We start from the raw sequence: 25,948 nt of genomic DNA, 5'->3' as shown, positions 1-25,948 counted from the left end.
GATGTGGGACATCACTTGCATCACTCCTGGGGCTTCTCTTAATCTTCTGTGCTGCACGGCTGACCTTAGTCGACCTTGTCCTGCATCCACAGAAGGGTGGGCTCCTGCCATCATGAACTGGACTTGGTCTCCTTACTTTGCAGGTCCTCTTCTGTCAGGATCCACATTTGGGTTCTCCCAGTCTTTACTGGATCCTGTATACTCCTTTTCCAAAGTAATCCTGTTGGTTTTGGGGAAAACCAGGTACTTACCTCTGCTCTCCTGGTCGCTAGGGAGGGGGGAAACTGGTGCTCACCTCTTGAGGTTCCTAGTTCCTCCAGCTCCCTTCTACTGATTCCACTTCCTTGGGTGGAGGACTGCCTTTCACATTCCACTTTGTTACTACATGGTTTGGCCCTCCCCTAGAGCCCGCACTATTTGCTATTACTTTTACCAATGCTTACTGCTTTCCATGCTATTTGCTGATTGGTGATGTGTATATAATAGTGTGTTTACTTTCCTCCATGGTGGGGGGGGCACTGCCTAGTCAATAGTCTAGTATTTGTGTTACCCTAATAAAGTACCTTTATTTTTGTAACACTGTGTGGTTCTTTCATGTGTGTACATGCTGTGTGACTATAGTGGTATTGCATAAGCTTTGAATGTCTCCTAGATATGTATTGGCTGCTCATCCATAGCTACCTCTAGAGAGCCTGGCTTCCTAGACACTGCAAACACCTCACTAATAGGGGATACCTAGACCTGGTGTAAGGTGATAACACCATAGGTGCTCACCACACACCAGGCAGCTTCCTACAATGTCCATTCCATCTCGGCCTCTTTGCCAAATCAATCTTTGAGAGGTGTGATTATAAAAGCAACATTGATTAAATATTGATCGTTGTTAGAATCGGACATTAAATGACAGATGTGGAGGTCATTGAGTGTCTGGAAATTGACCATGATCCACTTAAACTAAAGAGGTCTCAAATCAGGGATATGACATGCCCAAGGGCATTCTCACCCAATTTGACTAATAGGCGTAATTTAGATGGTCGGACATATCCAATACTGTGCATGCCTTACAAGAGATCTATAGAACTCTAAGCATAGCCTTAATTACACTCGAGGGCCAGGGTTGTACATCCTCCCAGACCACAGTCATCCATTTAGAATTGTTTTTAAGATTGAAAGATCTTTTTTTGAAGGTATTACAAATTGCAATATTCCCCCTAAAGAAATGTGTAAATAGTTCGACCACAACTGTAGAGAGGCTAAAACAGAAAAGTTTAATGTATAAAAGGCAAGGTGAGTTCTTACATTACTTGTTGACAAAGTATGTTGAGGTTATTAAATCCTATAAGTCCCATTGGGAAGCTAATCTATGGGAGGACCAGCTGGAATCAGCAAATGGAAGAGATGGAGGAAGGTCTGGCATTTGGTTAGCATGGTAGGTGTAAGGATCACGCTTGTTCAGAAATACAGATATCCGCTGCGGAGTGGGTTGAGCACTTTACAGCTCTTATGCAGCATTATCATATGGGGAAGTTAAGGAGGTATTTATGTCCCCAGCCGTCTAAGGGCGATAAAGGACAGTCAGTGGTATTTACATAGGAAGAAACCCTCAATGATATCTAGGCTGAAAACCTGGGAAAGCACCTGGCCTCGGTTAGATCCCCTCTGACCTGTATTGCTCTGAACATTTACTGTGAGGACCATATATAAATAACTTGTCCACTGCTGTAGCTGCAGGCAATCCAATCTCAATCTCCTGGAAATGAGATGAAGCTCTACAAAGTTTCAAGAAAGAAGCTAGGAATGTCCCTGCTAACTATCAACCTATAAGTTTCAATGATAACATCCAAAATATCTTTAGCAAGCAACTTCTCACGAAACTATGGGAGTGGATATCAAACAAAAAGATGCTTTCACACCTTCGGACTCTGTTCAAAACTAAGATAAGCACAGTTGATCAGGTCCTCCAGTTGCAGACTATAAAATGGAGATCTGTAGACATAGACCGGGGCTCCCTGTATGTTACGTCTGTGGATCTGTGAGCTGCCTTTGATCTAGTTCCTTGGGTAAAACTCAGAGTTCTTGGGTAAGGGGGGTGTTCCTCCTGGCCTACTGTCTTTGATCCAACAACTACATACAGATAATTTTGCTAAAGTCAGGTTGGGTCCGGGTGGGGAAACCACAGAGGATATCTATATCAGAATAGGTGTCCACCAGGGAAGAATTTTGGCACCTACAACTATTGAATAATAAAAAAAATGTGTATCACTTACCTGATGGACTGAGATAACAAATGTCTCAAAAAGGCTTCTTTAAAAATGTCCCTGGGTTGTTATTTGCAGGTAACATTTCTCTCAAAGCTTGAGGGGCCCATGCATTCTTTTAGAAAAGAATAGTCTTTTGCAAAAACCATGGTTTGGAAATAAAAGGTAGCAAAACCAAATATGTGGTGGTCAGTCTGCAGAACAAGTGAAGGGGAAAGTAGTTCTGGAAGTTCTGATGTAGCCAATCTAAAACCACTTGGATTAGATTATGGATGCAGAGGAACGGATAATATAGAGAATGTCTTAGGGATATCTTGGATAACCATCTGCCGCACACAAATCCTTCGCTATGCCATATAAACATTTGGCTGATTAAGCTAGGCCTGATTGAGTATTGGCAGCATCCCACCCTAATACTAACAATTGCTCAAGAAACTGACATTGTGTTACTGAAACTCTATTTTAAGTGCAAGATTAGCCTCTATTCCTTCAGATAGTCTGCTACTTTTCTTTAAGTATGTTCCACACTTAAAAGAATTTTTAGATTATGTTAATCTTCCACTAACAAGAGCCTGTTTATTAAATTTAGGTGGAGGATTCTGCTCCTAGCTTATTTTATCTGTTCATTGAAAAAAAAAAAAAAAAAAAAAAAGGATAATCCCACTAATTTATGCCCATGGGCTGTTACGCTGTAGAGAACTGGGAGCACCTACTATTTTTTTTTTGCAGCACCTATGTAAAGCAACGTGTCTGGTGGACTGCCCCCTCTGCTGCCTTTTTGACTGAAAGATCAGAGTAATGCTTTGAGAATATAAAAGACAGACAATAGGAGTTGCATTATCTATTGGATCTCTAATTATCTGAAGTCAATTTGGCATTTTAGATCCAGGAATGCGGCTAGATAAAGACCCTTGGTGTGTTTTAAAGCAATGTACACTTTAGTAATCATGGAACCAGAACAGTGTCATAGCTGCTAGTTCAATTCTCTGAGCCTCAGTAGTATTTTTCTGAATAGCATAACAAACCTTTTTCTAGCTACTTTAAGACTGATTGAGGTTTTTGTTGATCTGTTAATATGCTTAGAACTGATGTTCGGTACTTTTTATTTTTAAATTCCCTTTCTAATGGACTTGCAAGAGTTATATGCTGAAGTTATCAACAAGATCTGTATTGAATTTTGCATTTTATGCTATGTAAATTTTAGAATGTATTTGTATGTTTTTATAGTGTACTTTTATGGTTCTGTGAACCAAACTAAAGTTCTTGATCGATTGACTTGAAGGACTAGTTGGAAAGAATCCTGTTCCGAGCTACAGGACCATAAGCTCCAACAACCATGAACTCACACCTGGACTCTGCCTGAAGGGAGTCCTGCCCTCAGAGTGGTGCCCACCATTGGAACCATGGTGGGCATTGGAAGTGGTTTGAATTTTGCCCAAACATTCAAAAACCAAAACTTGGGACTGTGGAAAATGTTCCCATCAAAAACTGCTCCGAGAACCAACATGTTATATTTGCTGTCCAGTAATCTTGGTACTCACAGCAGCCTACTCTGAAAGATGGATAGGCTTGTGAATGGCTCAGACAGAAGAGGGCTAAGGGAAGCCACCAAAACTGAAGCTGAGCTCACCAGTGGCGTAGGATCCAAGCGGCTATACTCTGGTAGGGGAGATTTGCTGTCCAGCGGAACCCTTTCTTCACGATGCCCTCGAAACAAAGACTGAACTGGACCAAACGCGTGGCTCTGTAATAAAGAGAAACAAAAACAAAGTACAAAGCTAATATTAATGAAAACCTACAAATTATAGCAAAATTCAAATGGTAGTCATGCTACTTGTTGAATCTGAACAAAATACATTCAACCGTATCTTCAGTGATGTGAGCAAAATATTAATAAGATGCAAACTCATTTAGGCAATCCACTACTCATTCTAGTCCAAACTCTTTGGAGATTATATCCAAGCATTTCCTGTTCCTAAACAGGGATTGCTTTTCTCCCAACACCTTACTTCCTAGGAGGCTCCAAAGGGGACCACAGCTGTTTTCTTCCTTTCTCCACAGAGTTGGGAAGCTCTAGCCAGGCCATGGTTATGCTGGATATTTAGTGAAGAGACACAACACGCTCAGCTTTGCACAGCAGACTGGTTCAAAAAATTAAGTTCTGTACAGAGCCTGGGTCTAGCAACTAGCCAACCAAGGTACTCTACATAAGATGTTTAGCAAAGTATAGATTCATCCCACTTTGGGGGAGACAAGGAAAGGACTTGGCGGTTCTGGGCTCTGCTACATGGAGTAAGGAGAAGGGCACAGAAAGCACTGTACTAATTTACTGTAGTTTTTCTTGTTTCTTCAGGAAACTGTGATATATATTGCCTAACCTGAGAGAAGTACACTCACTAGTCTGTGATACAATGCTATGCTGCGTTAATGTCGGTTTATGATTAGAAGCACTGCTGTTGATTGACAAAAATCACAAATAAAGCTTTTAAGAAAGTAAGGAAGAGGTCTAAGCAAGACAGGCAACTGTTAATGACAAGCACACAAGTACACCAGAGTTAGGTACATATAGCAATGCAGGTTAGGTTGGAAGATTTGTGATCATAACAGAAATTTTAAGAACAGGCCTCCTACAGGCTAACAGCTCTCCTAAGAGGGTTAAGGCAGCCTGATTTCTTGTGTAGGCCTCCAGATTTATGGCTAGTTTGGTATAGGTCTTAGCTTTAGTACTATTGAAGTGCTACGAAACCTCACCTTACTGCCTTTTAAAAAACTCAAAGGAATGAAAGGATGGAGGTTGAGTAGACAGCAGGAAAGGAACAAGAATAAAGTTGTATTTCTTTTCAGCATCTCAGAAGCTAAGTTTTGGGGCCCGCTTACATCCCCACTTTTGAAATGTTTCAAGGGTTCCAGGAGGACACTATCGCCCCATCCCACCCTTCAGCTTTCTCTCATCTATCCGCTTGTTTCATCTGCTTGCATACCCTGGCCACAGCCAAAACCAGAGTGAGACCTACAGATGGACCATAAATTCAAGGGAAAATGACAGGGCCTTGGATCTGGATTAAAAATATATACATATATACATATACATATACACACATAAACACTTAGGATCGGCGTTTCCTTATCTGCACCAAACCATCAAAGGTGCGCGTCTCCATACGCGCGCCATCGCGTATTATGTCAACACATTTCTCCCACATTCAGGAAGAAAGATAGCACTCCACGAACACAGTTCATTAATTTAGATTAAATCATCTACAGGGACGCGTATCTCTTTGGTGAGAACAGCTAGCACAAGTTAAATATTGTTTAGACAGCTCCTTCATTTAGTCACCTTTACAAACGAGGTTCTGCCACACGAGAAACAAGATGCATATTTTTGAAATTCCAGTTCCCTGGCAGATGGGATGATATTGGCAAAACCTTCAAAATGAAGGCTCAATGGAATTTCCTACTTGTCTGCTGAGGAGTATTCTTCCAGCCACACCTTCCAATGATTAATATCTCCATTTACCATCAAAGGTTTACCAAGTTTGCGTACTTTTGTGGGGTGAGGGGCATAGTGAGGGGGCGCAATTCTGTCCTTTCCATCTAACCTCATCACAATCCTCCGACTCTTCTCGGTCTTTTACCCCTCCTTTCAAACCATGCCACAAAACTAACAAGCAAACAACCATTAATTACATAACAAATCACTACTCACCCTTTTAAGATCCACTCCTTTCATTCGACCCCAACTTAAACTCTACTAAACAGACAGGAAATCAAGAGCACAATCTTAATACCAAAAGCACAAGGATTTTTTTTTTTACTAACCTACTAATTACTAATCTGGGGTTCAGGGTAGCATGCTATTTGCCGCAAGAAACGCTTCAATGCCTTGTCATGGGTCATAAGCAATATATAAGTTGCTGGAGTACACCTATAGCTCTAGCTGATACCAGGTAACAGTAAGGCATTCCCCAGGACATTTTTGAGCACTCGAGCGCCCTTTGTTTGGGAAGGAGTGAAAGCTACAGGTTGGCACTAACCTGCACCTTACCTGGATAACTGTGCTGAAGATACCACAGTGAGAACAGAACCTCAGGACTTTCAATTCAGATCTATTTTGCAAGGAAGGGAAGGGATCAATCATCCACCTCCAGAGGCAGTCTTAGATCTGCAGTAATGATAGCATTTAGATTGACACCTGTCACGACTAGCATTATGTGTGTTTAATGTACCACAGGAATATCTCTAGGCATCAGTATCAGGCTTTTGGTATCTGTGGCCATTCACACCAGTTTGGTGACTGAAACTCACCCCTCACTGACTGTGATAAACATCTAGTATATGAAAAGCGCGACAGTTGAGCTGTCTTCTCTCCAAATACCTTTGCCTGACCTGTGATTCTTAGGTCTGTAAAACCGTTTCAGGAGGCCAGGAGTGAACACCTTTGCAAGCCAAGACACCACACTCCTATGCAAGTTCACGTTTAGATTCTGCAAGGAAGAATGGCTGGTAGCCGTGGTGAGTATGCAGGAGGAACCATCAACTTTCTAGGTGAAAAAACAGGTTTGCTAGCAACTGTATGTGCAAGGAAGACCATTTAAAATCATTCTGAGCTACAGCAAACTGTAAACTTTGCACTTGTATAGCGCACTACTCACCCGTTAGGGTCTCGAGGTGGTGTACGCATACCACTGTGGAACCCCTCCAGGCTTTTCCCTGTGAGGCGCCTACTCCTGAGCAACCCCCAGGTTGAAGCCAAGCATCCAAGCGCTGTCAGGGCCGTTGTGGCCATTAAGCAAGCTACTGCCCATAGTTACAGAGTGGAACCCATTAATTAGATTACGCACCGAGGCGAGACTTATCTGGTCCAAGGGAATTGAGCCCAAGACCCGCTGAGGTGGGAATTGAACCCTGGTCCCGGGCCAGATCTCTGCATCAGGGTCTGCCGCTCTAACCATTGTGCCACTATTCTCCATTCTACAGCAAAGCATGCAAGGCTACCGGTCTTAGACAACAGCTGCACGATTTAGGTAAATTTATGTTCCTCATTACTTTCCCTTAAAACAAAAGGAGAAAAAGTAGTATGGGGTGGCTTGTAACAGTCTAGGTACACACACAACATTCTGCAGTTCGTACTGCCACAATCAAATAGACTTGATTTTAATTCCTATAACAAGCGTTAGGGGCTTGGTGCCTTCACCTGAAGAGACAAATATTTGATGATAGTGGGATGACTGTTTTCCTGAAATGCCAACTAAATTGCAGTTAGGCTGCAGGTTTGGTATTCTTGGGAATATTGTCTTCTGGAACTAGAAAATGGTCATGTAGCAGGGGATGCCTAATCACACAGCCAGATGCGTCTTAAAATGATTTTTGGTTGACGACACAGGAGTGATCAGATTTCATGCTTATACGGTATTAATTACATGACATTGTTAATGGTGTTCTTAGTTAAAGATATAAATAAAGAACTACATTGCAATCTCTTCCCTTCAAGGAAGGGTTACTTCTAGCTGGGAGAGAGACAAGGGCAGCAGCACTGTGATGAATAGTAAGGGAGAAACTACCTCCCGATCCTTAGTTGTTATAGGAGTGAAAGGATCAGTTTTTCGGTAGCAATCTTAATTTGTAACGTCAGAGTGGCAATTCGTTTATTCGTCTCTGCAGAAGTCACTGGTGTGGGGTTGCATCTTTAGCCCTGCAATCCTGTTTATTCTAGTACACCCAGCTAAATTCTTTTACGTCTTTGGCCATAAACTGATATGCTGGCAAGGTCAGGTATTAGTGAAAATCCATGCCATGATTATAGCAATTGCAAAAAGCGGGTGATGGATGGAATGCTTGAATTAATCTCAGGCTCAGACCCTTTTCAGACTATCATTTTGCCCACTGTGATATTCTCGACATCTCTCTATCAAACAAGCAAGAAAGAGGAAAATAAACTCACTACCATACATCATTCACACTCACTGTAATATCCACAAAAGGTATGAAGGTGAACATATGCACAAGGGTCAATTCTATCTAAACCAAAGACTCCTAGTGAGAGCATCACAAAGATATGTACGGAAAAACCTCACTCTTCTTGTGGCATGCTTCTTCGTAGGCAATTTCATCCCACCTTGGTCGGATAGTATCACCAAGGTGGTCTCGACCTCCTAAGAAGGGAGGTCTTACAGGGTGTTTTATTCTGTATAACTGGGGTATCTAAATAAAGTAATGAACAACTACCTTAGTGGAGCGACATTCTCTTCCTCCCCCCCACCCCCCCACCCCCAATGACCACCTTTTCAGTTTCCCTCACTTCCTTCCCTTCATCTGTGTAGTGATGTATGAGTTATGAATGACAGAACCCTTTAGGCTCTTAATGGACTCTGCAGAACTGTGTTATACGGTGGTGAAGTGAATGCTGGTTTCGAATTTTGAGTTAGAGGTCACACGCAGACTAATAAAGATGTGTAATACACAGCTCTGTGTGTGGCGTAATCATTGGAGGGTACCAAGACTGGGAAAGATCCTACAACTGGCAACAAGATAGGGGGATAAGTACCTGAAGAGTGATAGTACTCTCCCAGATAGTTTGCTGTGGTCCAAGCAAACTGCTTGTGCATGCCACATGTGCCTCCACTGAAGTGGGGAAATCAAAGATTGGCATATGTGGAGTCAAAGCACAACTCCAGCCACTGTGAAGCACTTAAAAATAACAAAAGCATCACTGAAAAAGTCTACACACTATTGCCAAGAACCTGCTGGCAAGGCTGTAAAGAGCACTACTACGCAATATAAAGCTATACATCATTCAAAGTGGTAATGCTAAAGGCGGACACAAACAGATACAGAAGAAGTGCCGAAAACTAACCTAGTCAGATAAGAATATAATTCCTTAAAATTGCTGGATGAAAGAATAATTGGATATTAAAGCATAGTGTTCTTTCACTTGCCAGAGCCTTGATAACAAGAGCTTTACTACCTCAGCATCAGGTGAAGACACTCAAGAAGCTTGGGGGTTTTGCTTACTGAGCTGTCCAATACCTGAAGCGGCACACCACCAAGGCTTTCAGGTGGCAGCTCAGAACAACTCCAGAGGTCTCCAGAAAAGTGGAGGGCTCCAAGAAAGAGATCACAGTTCTACAGACTGTCCAAGGTGACCCTGAGTACATCTTGGGGGCTTAGAGAGGACATGAGGAAGCTGGTCCTAGTGGATAGCAGACAGTATCAGAACTTAATTCAGGTACATTACAACCTTTTCTACACATATTGATCTATTTCGATATGAGACTATGTTTCAGTGTGTCATCTGCTGCAGAGCTTTTCCAATTTAGCATTTGATGTATCATATAATCGGTCATGAATGCTTTCAGCTGTAGTGATAACTAACTTTCAGAGCTACACAGGAGGACCACGATAAAGCTCTCAAGCAAGTGGGTGCTTTACATGTTGATGCAGGTTCCACTTTGAATGCTGAGAAATGTGAATTATATAAGACAATTATGGCCGTATCTTTTCTGATGGGGGAAGGGGGTATGACACCTGATCCAGTAACAGTGCAAGTGTTGTCATCTGCCAGTCCCACACAAGATGTTTCCATGTTATGTTGATTCCTTTGCATGGTCAATTACTGTTCCAGATACATACAAGATTCTGCCACTGAGTGCTGAATTGAGAGACTTGACGAAAAATAATGTTTCATTCATTGGTCACATGAATGTAAGCAAAGCTTAAAGAGAATCAAACAAGCTATCAAGAATGCTACTGAAATGGCAAATTTTAATCCAAAGCTTCATACAGAAGTTGTTGTTGATGCCAGACGAGTCAGGTTAGGTGCAATCCTTACACAGCTCACCGAATACCCAAATGCTTAAAGACATATTGTGGCACATGTAAGCAAAATGGTTTGTCCAAACCTGAAAAAGAAAGTTTAGCAATGGTGTGGGTTTGTGAACATTTTCACGTGTTCCTATATAGAAAGCCTTTTAGGATTGTGAGAGAGCATGAAGCATTGCTGACCATCTTTGGCAATCCAAAGGTCAAGATGCCTCCTTGCGTTGAACGTTGGTTCTAGGATTACAAAAATACGACAATTGTGCACCGTCCATGGAAAGATCAAACCCCTGCCGACTTTCTCCAGAGTGCCTACACAGTGTCATGGTAACCATTCCAAGATGGCTGATGCCTACATAAATTTCAATGACCAGCTGCCATTTCAATGGAGCAAATTGTCACTGCCGTGAGTCAAGATAATGACGTTAAAACTGAAAGACATTATTACACACAAGTCTTGAAATCAGCACAATCAACCTCTTGCCAGTGAATACCAGACATTTAAAAACGACAAAGATAATCTGCCTGCGAGTCAATGAGGCATTACCCTGAGTAGTTTGAGAATTGTTATTCAGTAAAGTCTGCACCAACAGATGATTGAAGTGGCTCATGAATCGTTGCCACAAAATGGGCTCTTTAATACCAAGGCTGGTTTCCTCCTCTCGATGAAAGAGTTGGAAGAGAGTTGAAGGCCTGTCATCTATTCAACTGCCAGTCATCAAAAACACTCACAGGTTAAGCATGTCAGAGTTGCCAAAGCATGTATGGGAAAGAATTGCAGTTGACTTTTTCAGTCCTCTTCTCAATGGACATCACCTGATGGTGACTGCTGATAAATGCTAATGATTTCCAAATGATAGAAGATCTTTAATCTATCACTCAAGACAGTCGAGTGATTAGATGCCATCCTGCAACATGAGGTGTTCCTATGATCTTAAACTCTAAGAACGGCCCACCTTTCAACAGTCGAGAATTCAAAGATTTTCTCAGTCATTTTAATGTGAAACCTCAGAAGAGCACATCTTTGACTACAGGCCAATAGCCTTGTTGAAAATTTTAGTACATTGTAAAAAAGCTTTTCAGTGTGCTGTATTAGAAAGTTAGACCTTAAAAATGTCCTGAACTCTACCCTGTGAGATTACTGTTCAACCAGTCACTTAACAGGTGAAAGCGCTGCAACTTTAATGTTCAGGAGAGTCACAACAGCCATGTTATCTCAATAGACCAACAAAAGACCAAGTACTGTGGAAGAAACCCTGTACCAAAGACTTCGATCATAAAAGGAAAAAAAGGCCTGGGCAGACGAGTGACGACATACAAAAGACATTGTTTTCAGTAGAGGAGCTTGAGTGCTTGTTCATCAGTCGAGAAAATGTAAATCCGATCCTCCGTTCGATGCAGAGCCATCCCATGTTGTAACCAGCAAAGGACAAATGGGGACTGCCCACCGCCCTGGAAGTGGATTACACAAGACTCGTTGCATTTCCAACAGGTAGCTCACCGCTCGTCGGATACTTATGTCAACTCAAAGACTGGTTCTGAAAGGACAACTGAAAAACCCCCGACTGCTGTTGCTCTGCATCACCAATGCAGATCATGAACGCTTCTATTTCCGATTGGGACGAGTCAGAGCACCACAAAGGCTCACCAAAGAACTATGATTGTGTATCTATTTGTTAAAAAAAAAAATATATATAATTTTTGATTTAACAGAGGGGAAAATGTAGTGTAGTGAGTTTTGAATGATGGACCCTTTTTTGCTCCTGATGGACTCTGTAGAACTCATGTGTTAGATCATGGTGAAGTGAATGCAAGTGTTGAGTTTGCGGTTACACAACAACGAATAAAGATGTGTAATAGACAGCTCCATGTGTCGCGTGGTCATTGGCAGGTACACAAGCTGGGGAAGATGCTACAATCTCGACGTTAGCACCTTTCTTACATATATTTGATTTGTTTTAGGCCTTTCTTACAAATGCTTTAAAACAAATTAAATGTATGTAACAGTTCAGCTATCCACATGAAATACAGAGACATCCTTTGCAGCAGGTGTATTAACGCTCTCTGCTTCCTTATGGCGAGTCAAAACTGCCACTAGACAAAACTTCAATCTCTCGCAAGAGTTATCTTGCCATTTGTATTTATGACCACACAAGAAACTCTGCAGCAGGTGCTTTTAAATCATGAATGATTGCTAAAGAGCGCAACCTTTGAGGTCAGTGCCCCCCTCCAGGTCAGTGCCAAGTGTGGCCTGCAGCACTGCCCTAAAGCCAGCCTCAAGTTAAAGTACAGGCATGGACACAAGACAGTGTGTCTTTAAAGAGATCAATTACTTCATTTTCTACATTTCAGCTCCCTCGTTTTTCATGTCCCAATTAGCCAGATACATCTTCAAACAATCGCCGTCCTGAATACAACAAAAGATGCATTTAATTTGCAGTCATAACAATTGATGAAGTAGTAGCACCTTTAGGGTAATCAGAACCATTATCCCCCTTGAAACCTAGTATTATATAAATCCTCAAAACTGTATTTCTAACCTCATCTGTCCACAATCAACACATTATCTTTTCTAAATAATACCATTCGTCACTGCAATTGAGCAATCAAGCTAGGACACTTACCCGAAGTAAGCTATAGCCACTGCGTCTCTTGAAATACCAGCATCCCACGATAAACAAGACAGCAACAACTATTGCAAGAATAGCAATTCCAGCAGATCTGAAAAATCATCAAAAGAGAAGTTACATTTTACCAGGTATTGATATATTAACCCTCAACACCACAATACACTTGTGGGGAAAGTGGTTTATCATACAGTTTGGCCTCACTGTGCAGCGGTGGGATAAGTACTTGCCACTACTTACCACTTTGTCATATTGTACTTTTCATAAGAGAAAAATATACAAAACAAGTTCAGTGTATGTACACCTAACCAAAACGTTTTGCTTTTCTTCTCTTACTCTATTGCTAAGTGCTGAAAAGTACCTCTAAAAAAAACTTTCAAAAAAGTTCTTAAAAGTTGAAAAAGTTTTTTCTGTTTCCTTAAAAAGTTCTGAAACTTTTTCTTTCTTTTTCTGTCCCTTAAACCTTTTCTATCATGTCTGGTACAGGTCAAACTGTTTATCTGACCAGAATTGCTTATGATCACCTTAACTGGAAAGGAGCAAGGAGTCTCTGCATTGAAAGAGGTTTAGGGGTAGGGAAGAATCCCTCAAGAGAACTGTTAGTTAATATGCTCATTGAACAAGATAAGAAATTAGTTGGCACATCTGTAGAGAAATTAGCTGATGGTTCACACTCTGACTCTGGGGCACCCCTAGTAAGAGAGTTAGGAGGGAACCTTCCCAGCCTGCCCCCTAGCAAGCCACCTAGCATGGCTGGTACTAATGTGAGTTCTCATCACAGTAGGAGTGTTACTTCTGTAGGCCAGAATGTTAGAGTGCCATCTGTTAGGGACAGATCTCCCTCTGTCCATTCACACCATTCTTCTGTGTCAAGGCATGCCCAACCCACCCTCCCTGAAGACAGAATGTTAGAAAGGGAACTCAATAGATTGAGAGTGGAAGAGTCCAGGCTGAAGCTTAAAAAGCAACAGCTGGATCTAGACAGGGAAGCATTTGACTTAGAAAAAGAAAGACAGAGGTTGGGGTTTGGACCCCATGGTGGCAGCAGCAGTTTTACAGATAGTAATCCTGTGAAAGAGCACGATTCTAGGAATCTGCATAAGATAGTTCCCCCTTATAAGGAGGGGGATGACATTAACAAGTGGTTTGCTGCACTTGAGGGCCTGTGTTGTACAGGGGGTCCCTCAAAGGCAGTGGGCTGCTATCCTATGGCTATCGTTCAGTGGAAAGGGTAGGGATAGGCTCCTTACTGTGAAGGAAAGTGATGCCAATAATTTTTCAGTTCTTAAGAATGCACTCCTAGATGGTTATGGCTTAACCACTGAACAGTACAGGATCAAGTTCAGAGAAACCAAAAAGGAGTCTTCACAAGACTGGGTAGACTTTGTTGACCATTCAGTGAAGGCCTTGGAGGGGTGGTTACATGGCAGTAAAGTTTCTGACTATGAAAGCCTGTATAACTTAATCCTGAGAGAGCATATTCTTATAAATTGTGTGTCTGATTTGTTGCACCAGTATCTAGTGGACTCAGATCTGACCTCTCCCCAAGAATTGGGAAAGAAGGCAGACAAATGGGTCAGAACAAGAGTGAACAGAAAAGTTCATACAGGTGGTGACAAGGATGGCAAGAAGAAAGATGGTGAGAAATCTCAGGATAAGCATGGGGATAAGGGTAAAACCAAAGATCCTTCTTCAAATCCTAAACACTCTTCAGGGGGTGGGGATAAAACAAATTCTTCCTCACAACCTGCACACATTAAAAAGCCTTGGTGCTTTGTGTGTAAAAACAAAGGCCATACGGCCAGGGGATAAGTCCTGTCCAGGTAAACCCCCTGAGCCTACCACCACTAATACATCAAGCTCTAGTGCCCCTAGCAGTAGTGGTACTAGTGGTGGGACTGCTGGCAACAGTCAAACTAAGGGTGTAGTTGGGTTCACTTATGGGTCCATCATAGAAACTGGGGTAGTCAGTCCCAAGACAGTTTCTGTCACACCTAGTGGCATTGGCCTTGCCACACTGGCTGCTTGTCCCCTTACAATGGATAAGTACAGGCAGACAGTTTCAATAAATGGTGTTGAGGCCTTGGCCTACAGGGACACAGGTGCCAGTATCACTTTGGTGACTGAAAACCTAGTGCCTCCTGAACAACACATCATTGGACAACAGTATAGGATTATTGATGTCCATAACTCCACTAAGTTTCTTCCCTTAGCTATAATTCAGTTTAGTTGGGGTGGAGTTACTGGCCCTAAGCAGGTGGTAGTGTCACCTAGCTTACCTGTAGATTGTCTCTTAGGTAATGACCTAGAGACCTCAGGTTGGGCTGAGGTAGAGTTTTATTCCCATGCAGCCATGCTGGGCATCCCAGAGGAATTGTTCCCTCTCATTTCTACTGAAATGAAAAAGCAAAGGAGAGAAGGCCTGAAAACTCAGGATCCCTCTCCATCAACAGGTAAAAAGGGTATAATAGTATCCCCTAACCACCCTGCCATTCAGGATACCATTCCTGTGGTGGGAGAAACCTCTCCTGGGGTGGCACCTGTTCCAAGGGAAACATCAGCTGGCATAGCTGTACTCCCTGAGGTGGAAGTACCTCTCTGTGGGATAACTAACATTGGTGAGGAAAAGAGCACCATTTTAGTTAACATGGAGCATCCCTCCAACCCTCCCAGAGACACTTTAGTGCAGAAACCCTGCACTGCCTCACAACACTTAGGACAGCATCCCTGCCCTAGTGTGGAGCTAATAGGACAGCAACCCTGCCCTGCTCCAAATCAAGAGAAACAGCATCCCTGTTCTCTCTTCCAGCCATATGGACAACGTTTTTGCACAGCCATGGCTTTCCTGAGACAGCATCCCTGTCTGGCATTTTCATCACTACAGTAGGTTCAGTGGACAATTCCCACTGCTCTAAACTAAAACTTACTGATAGAAACTCTGAAAAGACATCTTCACATTGTTGCTTAGCTAAAAAAACTTCAAACAGGGTGGTTTACATCCCCACAGGGAAGTAACCATATAGTGGATGATAAAGGGAGTAACCAGTCTATTGCAGAGCTACTCTCTACTTATCACCACTTAGACAATAAAGTCTCAACTGGCCAAGGTTAGCCTTATTGTTCTTCGTTTGGGGGGGGGGGGGGGGGGGGGAGAGTTGTGTGAGAAAGTAGCCTCTTTCTAGCCTTGTTACCCCCCACTTTTGGCCTGTTTGTGAGTGTATGTCAGGGTGTTTTCACGGTCTCACTGGGATCCTGCTAGCCAGGGCCCAGTGCTCATAGTGAAAACCCTATGTTTTCAGTATGTTTGTTATGTGTCACTGGGACCCTGCTAGCCAGGACCCCAGTGCTCATAAGTTTGTGGCCTATATGTATGTGTTCCCTGTGTGATGCCTAACTGTCTCACGGAGGCTCTGCTAACCAGAACCTCAGTGGTTATGCTCTCTCTGTACAAATTGTCACTAACAGGCTAGTGACCAATTTCACCAATTTACGTTGGCATACTGGAACACCCTTATAATTCCCTAGTATATGGTACTGAGGTACCCAGGGTATTGGGGTTCCAGGAGATCCCTATGGGCTGCAGCATTTCTTTTGCCACCCATAGGGAGCTCTGACAATTCTTACACAGGCCTGCCACTGCAGCCGGAGTGAAATAACGTCCACGTTATTTCACAGCCATTTACCACTGCACTTAAGTAACTTAAAAGTCACCTATATGTCTAACCTTTACCTGGTAATGGTTGGGTGCTAAGTTACTTAGTGTGTGGGCACCCTGGCACTAGCCAAGGTGTCCCCACATTGTTCAGGGCAAATTCCCCAGACTTTGTGAGTGCGGGGACACCATTACACACGTGCACTGTACATAGGTCACTACCTATGTATAGCTTCACAATGGTAACTCCGAACATGGCCATGTAACATGTCTAAGATCATGGAATTGCCCCCCCCCCCCAATGCCATCCTGGCATTGGTGAGACAATCCCATGATACCCCGGGTCTCTAGCACAGACCCGGGTACTGCCAAACTGCCTTTCCCGGGGTTTCACTGCAGCTGCTGCTGCTGCCAACCCCTCAGACAGGTTTCTGCCCTCCTGGGGTCCAGCCAGGCTTGGCCCAGGAAGGCAGAACAAAGGACTTCCTCAGAGAGAGGATGTTACACCCTCTCCCTTTGGAAAAAGGTGTCAGGGCTGGGGAGGAGTAGCCTCCCCCAGCCTCTGGAAATGCTTTGATGGGCACAGATGGTGCCCATCTCTGCATAAGCCAGTCTACACCGGTTCAGGGACCCCTCAGCCCTGCTCTGGCGCGAAACTGGACAAAGGAAAGGGGAGTGACCACTCCCCTGACCTGCACCTCCCCTGGGAGGTGCCCAGAGCTCCTCCAGTGTGCTCCAGACCTCTGCCATCTTGGAAACAGAGGTGCTGCTGGCACACTGGACTGCTCTGAGTGGCCAGGGCCAGCAGGTGACGTCAGAGACTCCTTCTGATAGGCTGCTCCAGGTGTTGCTAGCCTATCCTCTCCCCTAAGTAGCCAAACCTCCTTTTCTGGCTATTTAGGATCTCTGCTTTGGGGAATTCTTTAGATAACGAATGCAAGAGCTCATCAGAGTTCCTCTGCATCTCTCTTCACCTTCTGCCAAGGAATCGACTGCTGACCGTGCTGGAAGCCTGCAAAACTGCAACAAAGTAGCAAAGACGACTACTGCGACCTTGTAACGCTGATCCTGCCGCCTTCTCAACTGCTTTCCTGGTGGTGCATGCTGTGGGGGTAGTCTGCCTCCTCTCTGCACTAGAAGCTCCGAAGAAATCTCCCGTGGGTCGACGGAATCTTCCCCCTGCAACCGCAGGCACCAAAGAACTGCATCACCGGTCCTCTGGGTCTCCTCTCAGCACAACGAGCGAGGTCCCTTGAACTCAGCAACTCTGTCCAAGTGACTCCCACAGTCCAGTGACTCTTCAGTCCAAGTTTGGTGGAGGTAAGTCCTTGCCTCCCCACGCCAGACTGCATTGCTGGGAACTGCGTGTTTTGCAGCTGCTCCGGCTCCTGTGCACTCTTCCAGGATTTCCTTTGTGCACAGCCAAGCCTGGGTCCCCGGCACTCTAACCTGCAGTGCACGACCTCCTGAGTTGTCCTCCGGCATCATGGGACCTTCCTTTGTGACTTCGGGTGAGCTCCGGTTCACTCCACTTTGTAGTGCCTGTTCTGGCACTTCTGTGGGTGCTGCTTGCTTCTGAGTGGGCTCTCTGTCTTGCTGGACGGCCCCTCTGTCTCCTCACGCAATTGGCGACATCCTGGTCCCTTCTGGGCCACAGCAGCATCCAAAAACCCTAACTGCGACCCTTGCAGCTAGCAAGGCTTGTTTGCGGTCTTTCTGCACGGAAACACCTCTGCACGACGTGGGACATCCATCCTCCAAAGGGGAAGTTTCTAGCTCTTGTCGTTCTTGCAGAATCCACAGCTTCTACCATCCAGTGGCAGCTTCTTTGCACCCACAGCTGGCCTTTCCTGGACATCTGCCCACTCCAGTCTTGATCGTGACTCTTGGACTTGGTCCCCTTGTTCCACAGGTACTCTCGTCTGGAAGTCCATCGTTGCTGCATTGCTGGTGTTGGTCTTTCTTGCAGAATTCCCCTATCACGACTTCTGTGCTCTCTGGGGAACTTAGGTGCACTTTGCACCCACTTTCCAGGGTCTTGGGGTGGGCTATTTTTCTAACCCTCACTGTTTTCTTACAGTTCCAGCGACCCTCTACAAGCTCACATAGGTTTGGAGTCCATTCGTGGTTCGCATTCCACTTCTAGAGTATATGGTTTGTGTTGCCCCTATCCCTATGTGCTCCCATTGCATTCTATTGGGACTATACATTGTTTGCACTGTTTTCTATTGCTATTACTGCATATTTTGGTATTGTGTACATATATCTTGTGTATATTTTCTATCCTCATACTGAGGGTACTCACTGAGATACTTTGGCATATTGTCATAAAAATAAAGTACCTTTATTTTTAGTATATCTGTGTATTGTGTTTTCTTATGATATTGTGCATATGACACTAGTGGTACTGTAGGAGCTTCACTTCTCTCCTAGTTCAGCCTAAGCTGCTCTGCTAAGCTACAATTTTCTATCAGCCTAAGCTGCTAGACACCCCTCTACACTAATAAGGGATAACTGGACCTGGTGCAAGGTGTAAGTACCCCTTGGTACCCACTACAAACCAGGCCAGCCTCCTACAAGTCACAATTCCATATCAGGTTCGTTTGTAGAACCCTAACTCAGTTTTGGGTAGTTGTGGCCCAGAGCAGTCAGGCCTTATCCAAGTATCAAGTGTAAAGGATTTAGAATCCCCAAAACAATTGAATAAGAATAAAATGCTATAATCAGCTATCAATTTATAAAAATTGGATGCATTTTTTTTTTTTTTAATCTTTTGATAGACACCTCAATAACGCAAAAATCTACCTGAGGGTTCTGGAAATATGAATTGTTAAAGAAATAATAAATCACAAGTTTTCACTCAATGCAATAAACCACTGAAAACTACTGCAACTCGCGACTTAGGGTTAGCCACAACAAGTAATTTAAAGACAGCAATATGGCTCAGCTTCAACAGGGAGCTAGTCACACAGACCAAAACATCTAGTTGGACAGTCATCACAGTCAAAGCCGGCTCCAATCCAGTTCCAGGGTCTATGGGCAAACCACCATAAAAGTCAATGGTGAAGTCCTGCTTCAAGTGATGTAGGATGTGTAATGAGCAGAGCTAGTTTTGTTGGGAGGTCTTCCTGTGGCAACCCCTTAGTACATGAGCACTGCGGAGGGGACGGCGGGAATACGGTGACCTCAAAGGTTGATGTTCCACAAAGTCCAGGTGAAATCTGGCATAAAACTAGTTGCCACTAGTCTACTGCTGTACAATTAACACAAAAACCAGTAATTTCCGTTAACTTGCACTAACTCCTGTGGTGGGTGACCAAACTGCCCAATTGGGATACTAGGTCTCTCCCACCTGAAGACTTCCTATGAAGTGTGGCACCAATCTATCCCAGGGTGGAATATTCTGCCCACTTCTAGTATGAGAGAACCCCTTGCTTGTCATGTGGATCTTCCTAGCTCAACACAGAGGTGTGGCTGCCAAGGTCTACACTCCGCGAGAGGAGAAAAAAAAAACAAAAAAAAAAAAAAACAAGTTTAACAATGGCTTCTCCCTTTCTACCTGTGATGCCAGTGTCTGCTAAAACAAAAACAGCAGCCCCTTCCATGTGCAATCACCATTTGCCCTTCCAAAGGCAATTTCACCTTTGAAACTCGCCTTTTGGGTTCACACAGATACTTGGCTATCCTGCCAGGAGAGGATGTCACAACTCTATTTTCTGCATATTCCTTTTCCTGCTCCTGAGGGTTGTTCACACCTCTCTCTCCATAAGAGCAGAAGGCTGTCTCGAAGGCAGCAACTTGTGTGCAACTATGAACTGCATTTGGAAACTATGGGAAGCAATGTAGCAACAATCAAAAGTTCTGCCTTGCAAAATAGTTACATTAAATTTTACTTGACCATCAAGTCGGTTGTAATGCAATAATTCTTTTGATACCTTTAAGTAGCAACCTTAGTCGTCCCACTTGCACGTTAGCATAGCTAAGTTGTATGGGTATAACTCCATATTACCAATAGTGCTACTAGCCTTTCCAAAGTAAAAATAATGCGGTTTTTACTGCCTGGGCACGTGAAACAAAAAAAAAAAACACTATTCAAATGCCATTCTCTTTAATATGGTACACCCTGCCTTTAGGGCTCAATAGGCCTGTGTCTGATCATGAGCAGAAATGGCAAAATGGAGTAAACAGTTTAAAAGCTGCTCTGCCAGGCTCATGTTTTACCTTGTCATACTCATAGTGGCACAACCAGTGCTTCAGTCCACAAGAGAAACTTAACTTACCTGCCATAGGTACATCTAGTACCATACATTAGGGACTAGAAGTTAGTTAACTTATGCCAATTGGGGATAAGCCAATTTCATATATGCCTTTGATAGGGCAAAACACATGCACTGTGGCCTTGCCAGCAGGGCCTAACAAATTACTATCATTACACCAGTACTAGATCCAACAACAGTAGGGCAAAAAGTCTGTTGGGTGAAGAGCCTACAAAAAGTGCATCGCCTCACAACTCTACGCAACTATGCGTGGGGCAGTGATTTGTGGGCCCATTGTTTAACCTACTACTTCCCCAATAATAAAACTTTCCATCTTGGCACTGAACCAGGCCTTTAATTTCTAACATACTTTAGGTAACTAGTACCTATATATTAGTACACTACCGAGCAGTAGGGATGATAGAAACCACATTCATCAGAGATGCAGTTGCAGGATGTACACTGTGCAGCAATATCGGACAAAACAAACCTGAAGTGCAAAATTCTACAGCTTGCTGTTACTGTGGACAAGGCTGAACCAACAGCACCACAGTTGCCAACAGAATAGCTCACCTCACTGATAACTGGTGAACCATACCATCTCAATTTTTAAAAAAAAAAAAAAGTCAGTCCAGAAAAATACCAGTTCGACTGGAGCACCCCGAGGAGGATCTGAACTTTAAGGCCTGAACTTAAAGGCCTGCATCCTGAGTCTGCATTTCCAAGAAAATTCTGGTCAGAGGAAGAGGCGCATGGAGGTTACCTGCTTTCAAGGCTATAAAATGGCCAGAATACTTACGGATTATCATAATTGCTTCTAGGTTCATCTTCCTCCTCTCATTATTTACTATGAGAGGCAACGAGTCTAGAATACCCAATTATTTACCATCCCCCAGGAAAATGGTGGTAGCCTTTTAAAAACAAAGCTATAACCAATTACCACCATCCATTTAGCCAAAATTTACTGAATAGCCACATTAGTCGTAGCACCCGAGATCCTTCTTGATAAAATGTCAAAATAAAATGTCTGAACTGAACTACTCTCTTATGAGAGGTTGTATGCGAGAGAGTATCGAAGAGCAGCATCAAATTAAAAATATAATTGATAAAAAAATACTCATTCCCTGTGTCAAGCTTTCTTGAATGACAAAATGATTTAAAAATATGAGAACCTTGCAGAGGTCTAGCAGGAGATATATATTGTTCACACATGTGGAAGTTCTCATGTCATCGGTTTTGTAAATCACTGTAAAATAGTGACTCATGCATATACTACCCAGTAGCTGTCGCCACTGAGAAATTATGGTTAGGATTGTGTTTCCATTGGAAATGGATTTTTTGGTTTGTTAGTCATTTTGGTACAGTTTAACGAATCCTCACAAACCTTTGCAAGAAAGTGCTCTTTTGTGCTTAACTCCTCCGGGGAAGGTTTCAGGGTGAGCCATCAAAAGGGGCTGAGAAAAAGTGGGAGGCCCCAAAACAAAATCCACATGCCATTTTCGTAGGAATTTTTACAACGCTACAGCCAAAATGACTAAATAGAATTATACCAAACTGTCAGGAAGCTAGATCTTGGCCCAAAAAGTCTGATTTTGCGAATTGGTGTAAATAAGTTAACTAGTTTTTAAGAAGTTAAGGTTACAAAATAGTTATATATCTGAACGGGTGGGATCACGAGATTCGACAGAGTCCCAGAAACACAACCTAAAACTAAAAATAGAGTGTTCCGATTGGCCAAGAGGTTTCCTCCTTACCCTCCCCACCCTTTCACCCACCTCACTCCAGGAGAAGCGAGCACCACGACTGCCAGGCTGCTATATGAGAACAAAGTGTTGCAGCGACCATTACAGGAGAACTCAGGGATTTAAGCGTGTACTGAAAGGTTTGCTACAAAAAAAAAAAAAAAAGCCACACAACATAAGGGGTCAGGATAGAAATACTCTACCCCCCCCCCTCCACCCTTGTAGGAGAGGTCAAAATTAAAATAAATTAAATAAAATAAAAAAAGGGCACCATGCTCTTTAAATTAAAATAACCCCATAGGTTGGCCAGGGCCTAGGAATATATAATTATTTGGGGGAAGGGGCCTACGTGGTGCAAAGCCAGCCTTGTTGCATCCATCGTCATGTGTCTCCAGCGGGGTACCCGCATTAGGCCCTGTGTAATAGGGTTGCCATGGCCCATAAAACCTTGGGGGGAGGGAAGGGGAGAGAAACACTCCCCATCATCATTTTCCAGCGCCTGCTGTCACCAAGGTTAGGTGCTGTCAAAAAAAAAAAAAAAAAGCCACGCATCAGGGTGTCCCGTCATTCCCAAAGAAAATAAATAGAACCCAGAGAACATCAATGAGTCCATGACCCCAGAAAAGCTTACCATGTATTTTTAAAGCACCCCTAGCTGGAGCTCCATGCTCTTCAGCTGGAGTGCCGAACTCCCTTGTGGTCGATTTTTATGGCTATACTTTGTAGCTTGAAAAAATTGTTTAAAAAACAAAAACAAAAAAACCTCAAACATGTTGAATTAAATTGTTTAATGACAATCACTTATGAAACGGACTGTGTGAATGAAATATACAATTTGTTATAATTATTGGTCATTTTATGACAAGAACAATACATGTGCTTTATGCATGCTGATGTTCTAACCTCTTGATAAAGTCAATAGGCACACTTGTTATTTTTTGGTGTTCCGGCAAATCAGTAGCTCTGCCTTACTTAAAATGACACTCCTTAATAGTCAACTATATAGTTTGCTGCAGTTTGGGTGCCAGGCCCTGCAGTGAAACCCCACACCGATTAAGAGCAAATCTGGCATAAAAGTATGAGATGGGCAAAAGAAGAAGAGGGTCAAGGCAAAAAGAAAGACAAAGACAGTGAGCAGAACTGATAGGGGTGCAAGTGGGAGCTAGTCAGACTAGAATTATTACTGAATTCCTTGTGAGAAGTACATGAAAGAAAGTGTGTGCCTGTACCTTGGAGTAGATCTGATTTTTCATTTACAAACAAATTCCCAAAACTGTGTGAAGAGTCCAACCAGTGGTATACAGAAGTAGTAAGTCTACTTGGAATACCTGGTTTGAGTTTTTGATTCGCAAAGATCTCCAGACCAAACGTAACCGGTTTGTGAATTCACCCACAGAAGAAACAGCAAGGAATAATAGTCTGTCCCCAAAAGTGATTAATAAATAGAGAGCAGAGACCGAACAGCTGAAATTGGAAGGTTCCGCAGATGGAAGTAAACTGGCTTCAAATTAAGTGAGCAACTCAAGAACCAAAGGAGTCAGTGAATGCCTAACATATCGCCACAAAATAAAATGATGGACGGAGTGTTGAAACTGTTAAAACACACACACCCAGTCACAGATATGGATTTAACCCCTAGTTATTTTACTCACCACGTCACCCTAGGTTAGACCCAGCCATATGCAAATCAGTTGTGACTCTGCTCACTGGATTCAAGCCAGCCTAGGTGATGAGGGGGCGATACCCCCAAACCAGTCTCAGGATGCTTGTCTCCAGTTCAAGGAGGACCTGACCTGGAAGTTTGGGCTGGATTGTTCCCATGGGGAGTAGGGTCAAAACTGATTTGCATATGGCTGGGTCCAAACTGGGGTGGCATGGTGAGCAAAAGAACAATAGATTCAACCTAGATCTGTGACTGAGGGAAGAGTGTTTGAAAGATTTCGGCACTCCATCTATCATCCTTTAATGCGTAATAGAAGATATCAATGGAGATCTATAGACAGTACATTGGAGCCGAAGATGCAGCCTGCAAAAGCCTCAATGGATTAGTTTGTGCTTACTTTGCACCCATAACCTAATTTTCAGATACTTCAGAATGTGATATGTTGACAGACAAAATCCTTGTATGAAATACTGAAATATAAAAAATACTGTAGTGACACTTATGATGTGAAGCAAAGTAAAATTAAGAAAAGGTGCATGTTGGCGGAAACAAAGTTGGCTCAAAGAAGTTCTTCCATGGCAGACTCTGGTTTATTCAGTTTAAAGTATAAATATGGATGTGCAAGGAATGTGGTTAAGGTGGTGTTCATTATGCTCCAAAGAGAATGTTGTTTCACAAAAAGGTAGAGGTTTTGTGGAGAATTTTAACGTGAATCGGAGTATCAGCACCCTGAGAAAGAGCCATATTCGTGTTTTGACCACTGACTCCATGTTGCACCACTTTGCATTTGGCTTAGCTGTCCACCGTCACATTAGGAGTCACAACTTACAGACTCTTTAAAGGTGCAAGTATTTTTTCCCCGTACAAAACATGTAATGCAATATGTTTTTTCATTCATGTTTTTACTCTGCATGTCTGCGTGTTCTTTCTCACCAAGGGCTAGGGCATAACGTGACAGACTCAGTCAGCCAGCCAGCAAGATAAGGATGTATTAGAATGATGTTTATGGTACAGCAGGGAACAGATTCGTTTTGGGAGGGACACCTTGAGAAACTGGCCGGTCTCAACGTGTATCTTTCAAAACTGACCTAAAGTAGCCAGCATTTCTGAACACTTTTCATAGAGCAGGAGGGGTTTTCTATAAATTTCCTTTCTGGCTTGTTTAAGGTATATAAGAGACCCAGGTCGACGGTGGGGAGATTCAGAGACCTCAATCAAGATTGAGACTCTGAATGCCTGATATTTCTCGTGAGGGTAGATCTCTCTTTCTTGTTGCAGTTGAACCGGGGTCAGCGACTTGCTGGCAGGAGAAAGAGGAAGGAGCAACTGTGCCCCATGGTGATGAATTTTTACTAATTATTTGATTTGCATTGTGTATGAATATATATGTATTTGTATCTTTGCATGTATATATTTGCTGTTTATATATTGAAGATTCTTTGTACATGTTCTCACTTTGTTTCACATTTTAAAAGGTGCACTTTCAGTTGTACTGACATTCCTTTACAAGCTTTGCAAAGTGGTTTAATAAATGTCTTATTTAGACTAAGAAGCGCATTCCAGAGATTCTTTTTCACTATTTTCAGTGTGTTTATTTTGGCTCGGTCAGCTGAAAAGCAAAACAAGAACATTGGAAACAGGAGTGTAGACTAAATCTTAACAGTACATAATGATGTTCAGATGAATTCTCGGTTTCAGAACATGAATGTGATTTCTCAGAAGGAGGCAATGCAGCTAGCAGTCTTACCTAAACCGGAGAACTGATTGCTTGGTGCAGGCCATAGAGGTAGATCAGAGTTGTCCATATGTAATAGGTGTATGGAAGGACCACCGGTTATCATTTTTTATCAGTTCAAGAGCTACCCAAGCCATGGTTTGTTTGATGGAGCTTTCAAACCCACTTAACGAAATTAAAAATTATGATATTCCACAGTA

General features: G+C 43.0%; 1 protein-coding gene across 1 annotated transcript in view; it reads right to left on the bottom strand.

Annotated features, from left to right (window-relative positions):
- The window catches only part of MLANA (melan-A), a 70,119-nt gene that overhangs the window by 19,798 nt on the left and 24,373 nt on the right, over nt 1-25,948 (bottom strand). The window contains exons 3-4 of the mRNA XM_069240213.1: nt 12,698-12,794; nt 3,889-4,002 (exon numbers count right to left, since the gene is read on the bottom strand). Coding sequence (XP_069096314.1) covers nt 3,889-4,002; nt 12,698-12,794 — 211 coding nt within the window. The remainder of the gene's footprint in view (nt 1-3,888; nt 4,003-12,697; nt 12,795-25,948) is intronic.

Source organism: Pleurodeles waltl, chromosome 1_2 (genome assembly GCF_031143425.1).
Source record: "Pleurodeles waltl isolate 20211129_DDA chromosome 1_2, aPleWal1.hap1.20221129, whole genome shotgun sequence".
NCBI lineage: Eukaryota > Metazoa > Chordata > Amphibia > Caudata > Salamandridae > Pleurodeles > Pleurodeles waltl.
This window is presented reverse-complemented; position numbering and strand designations above follow the sequence as displayed.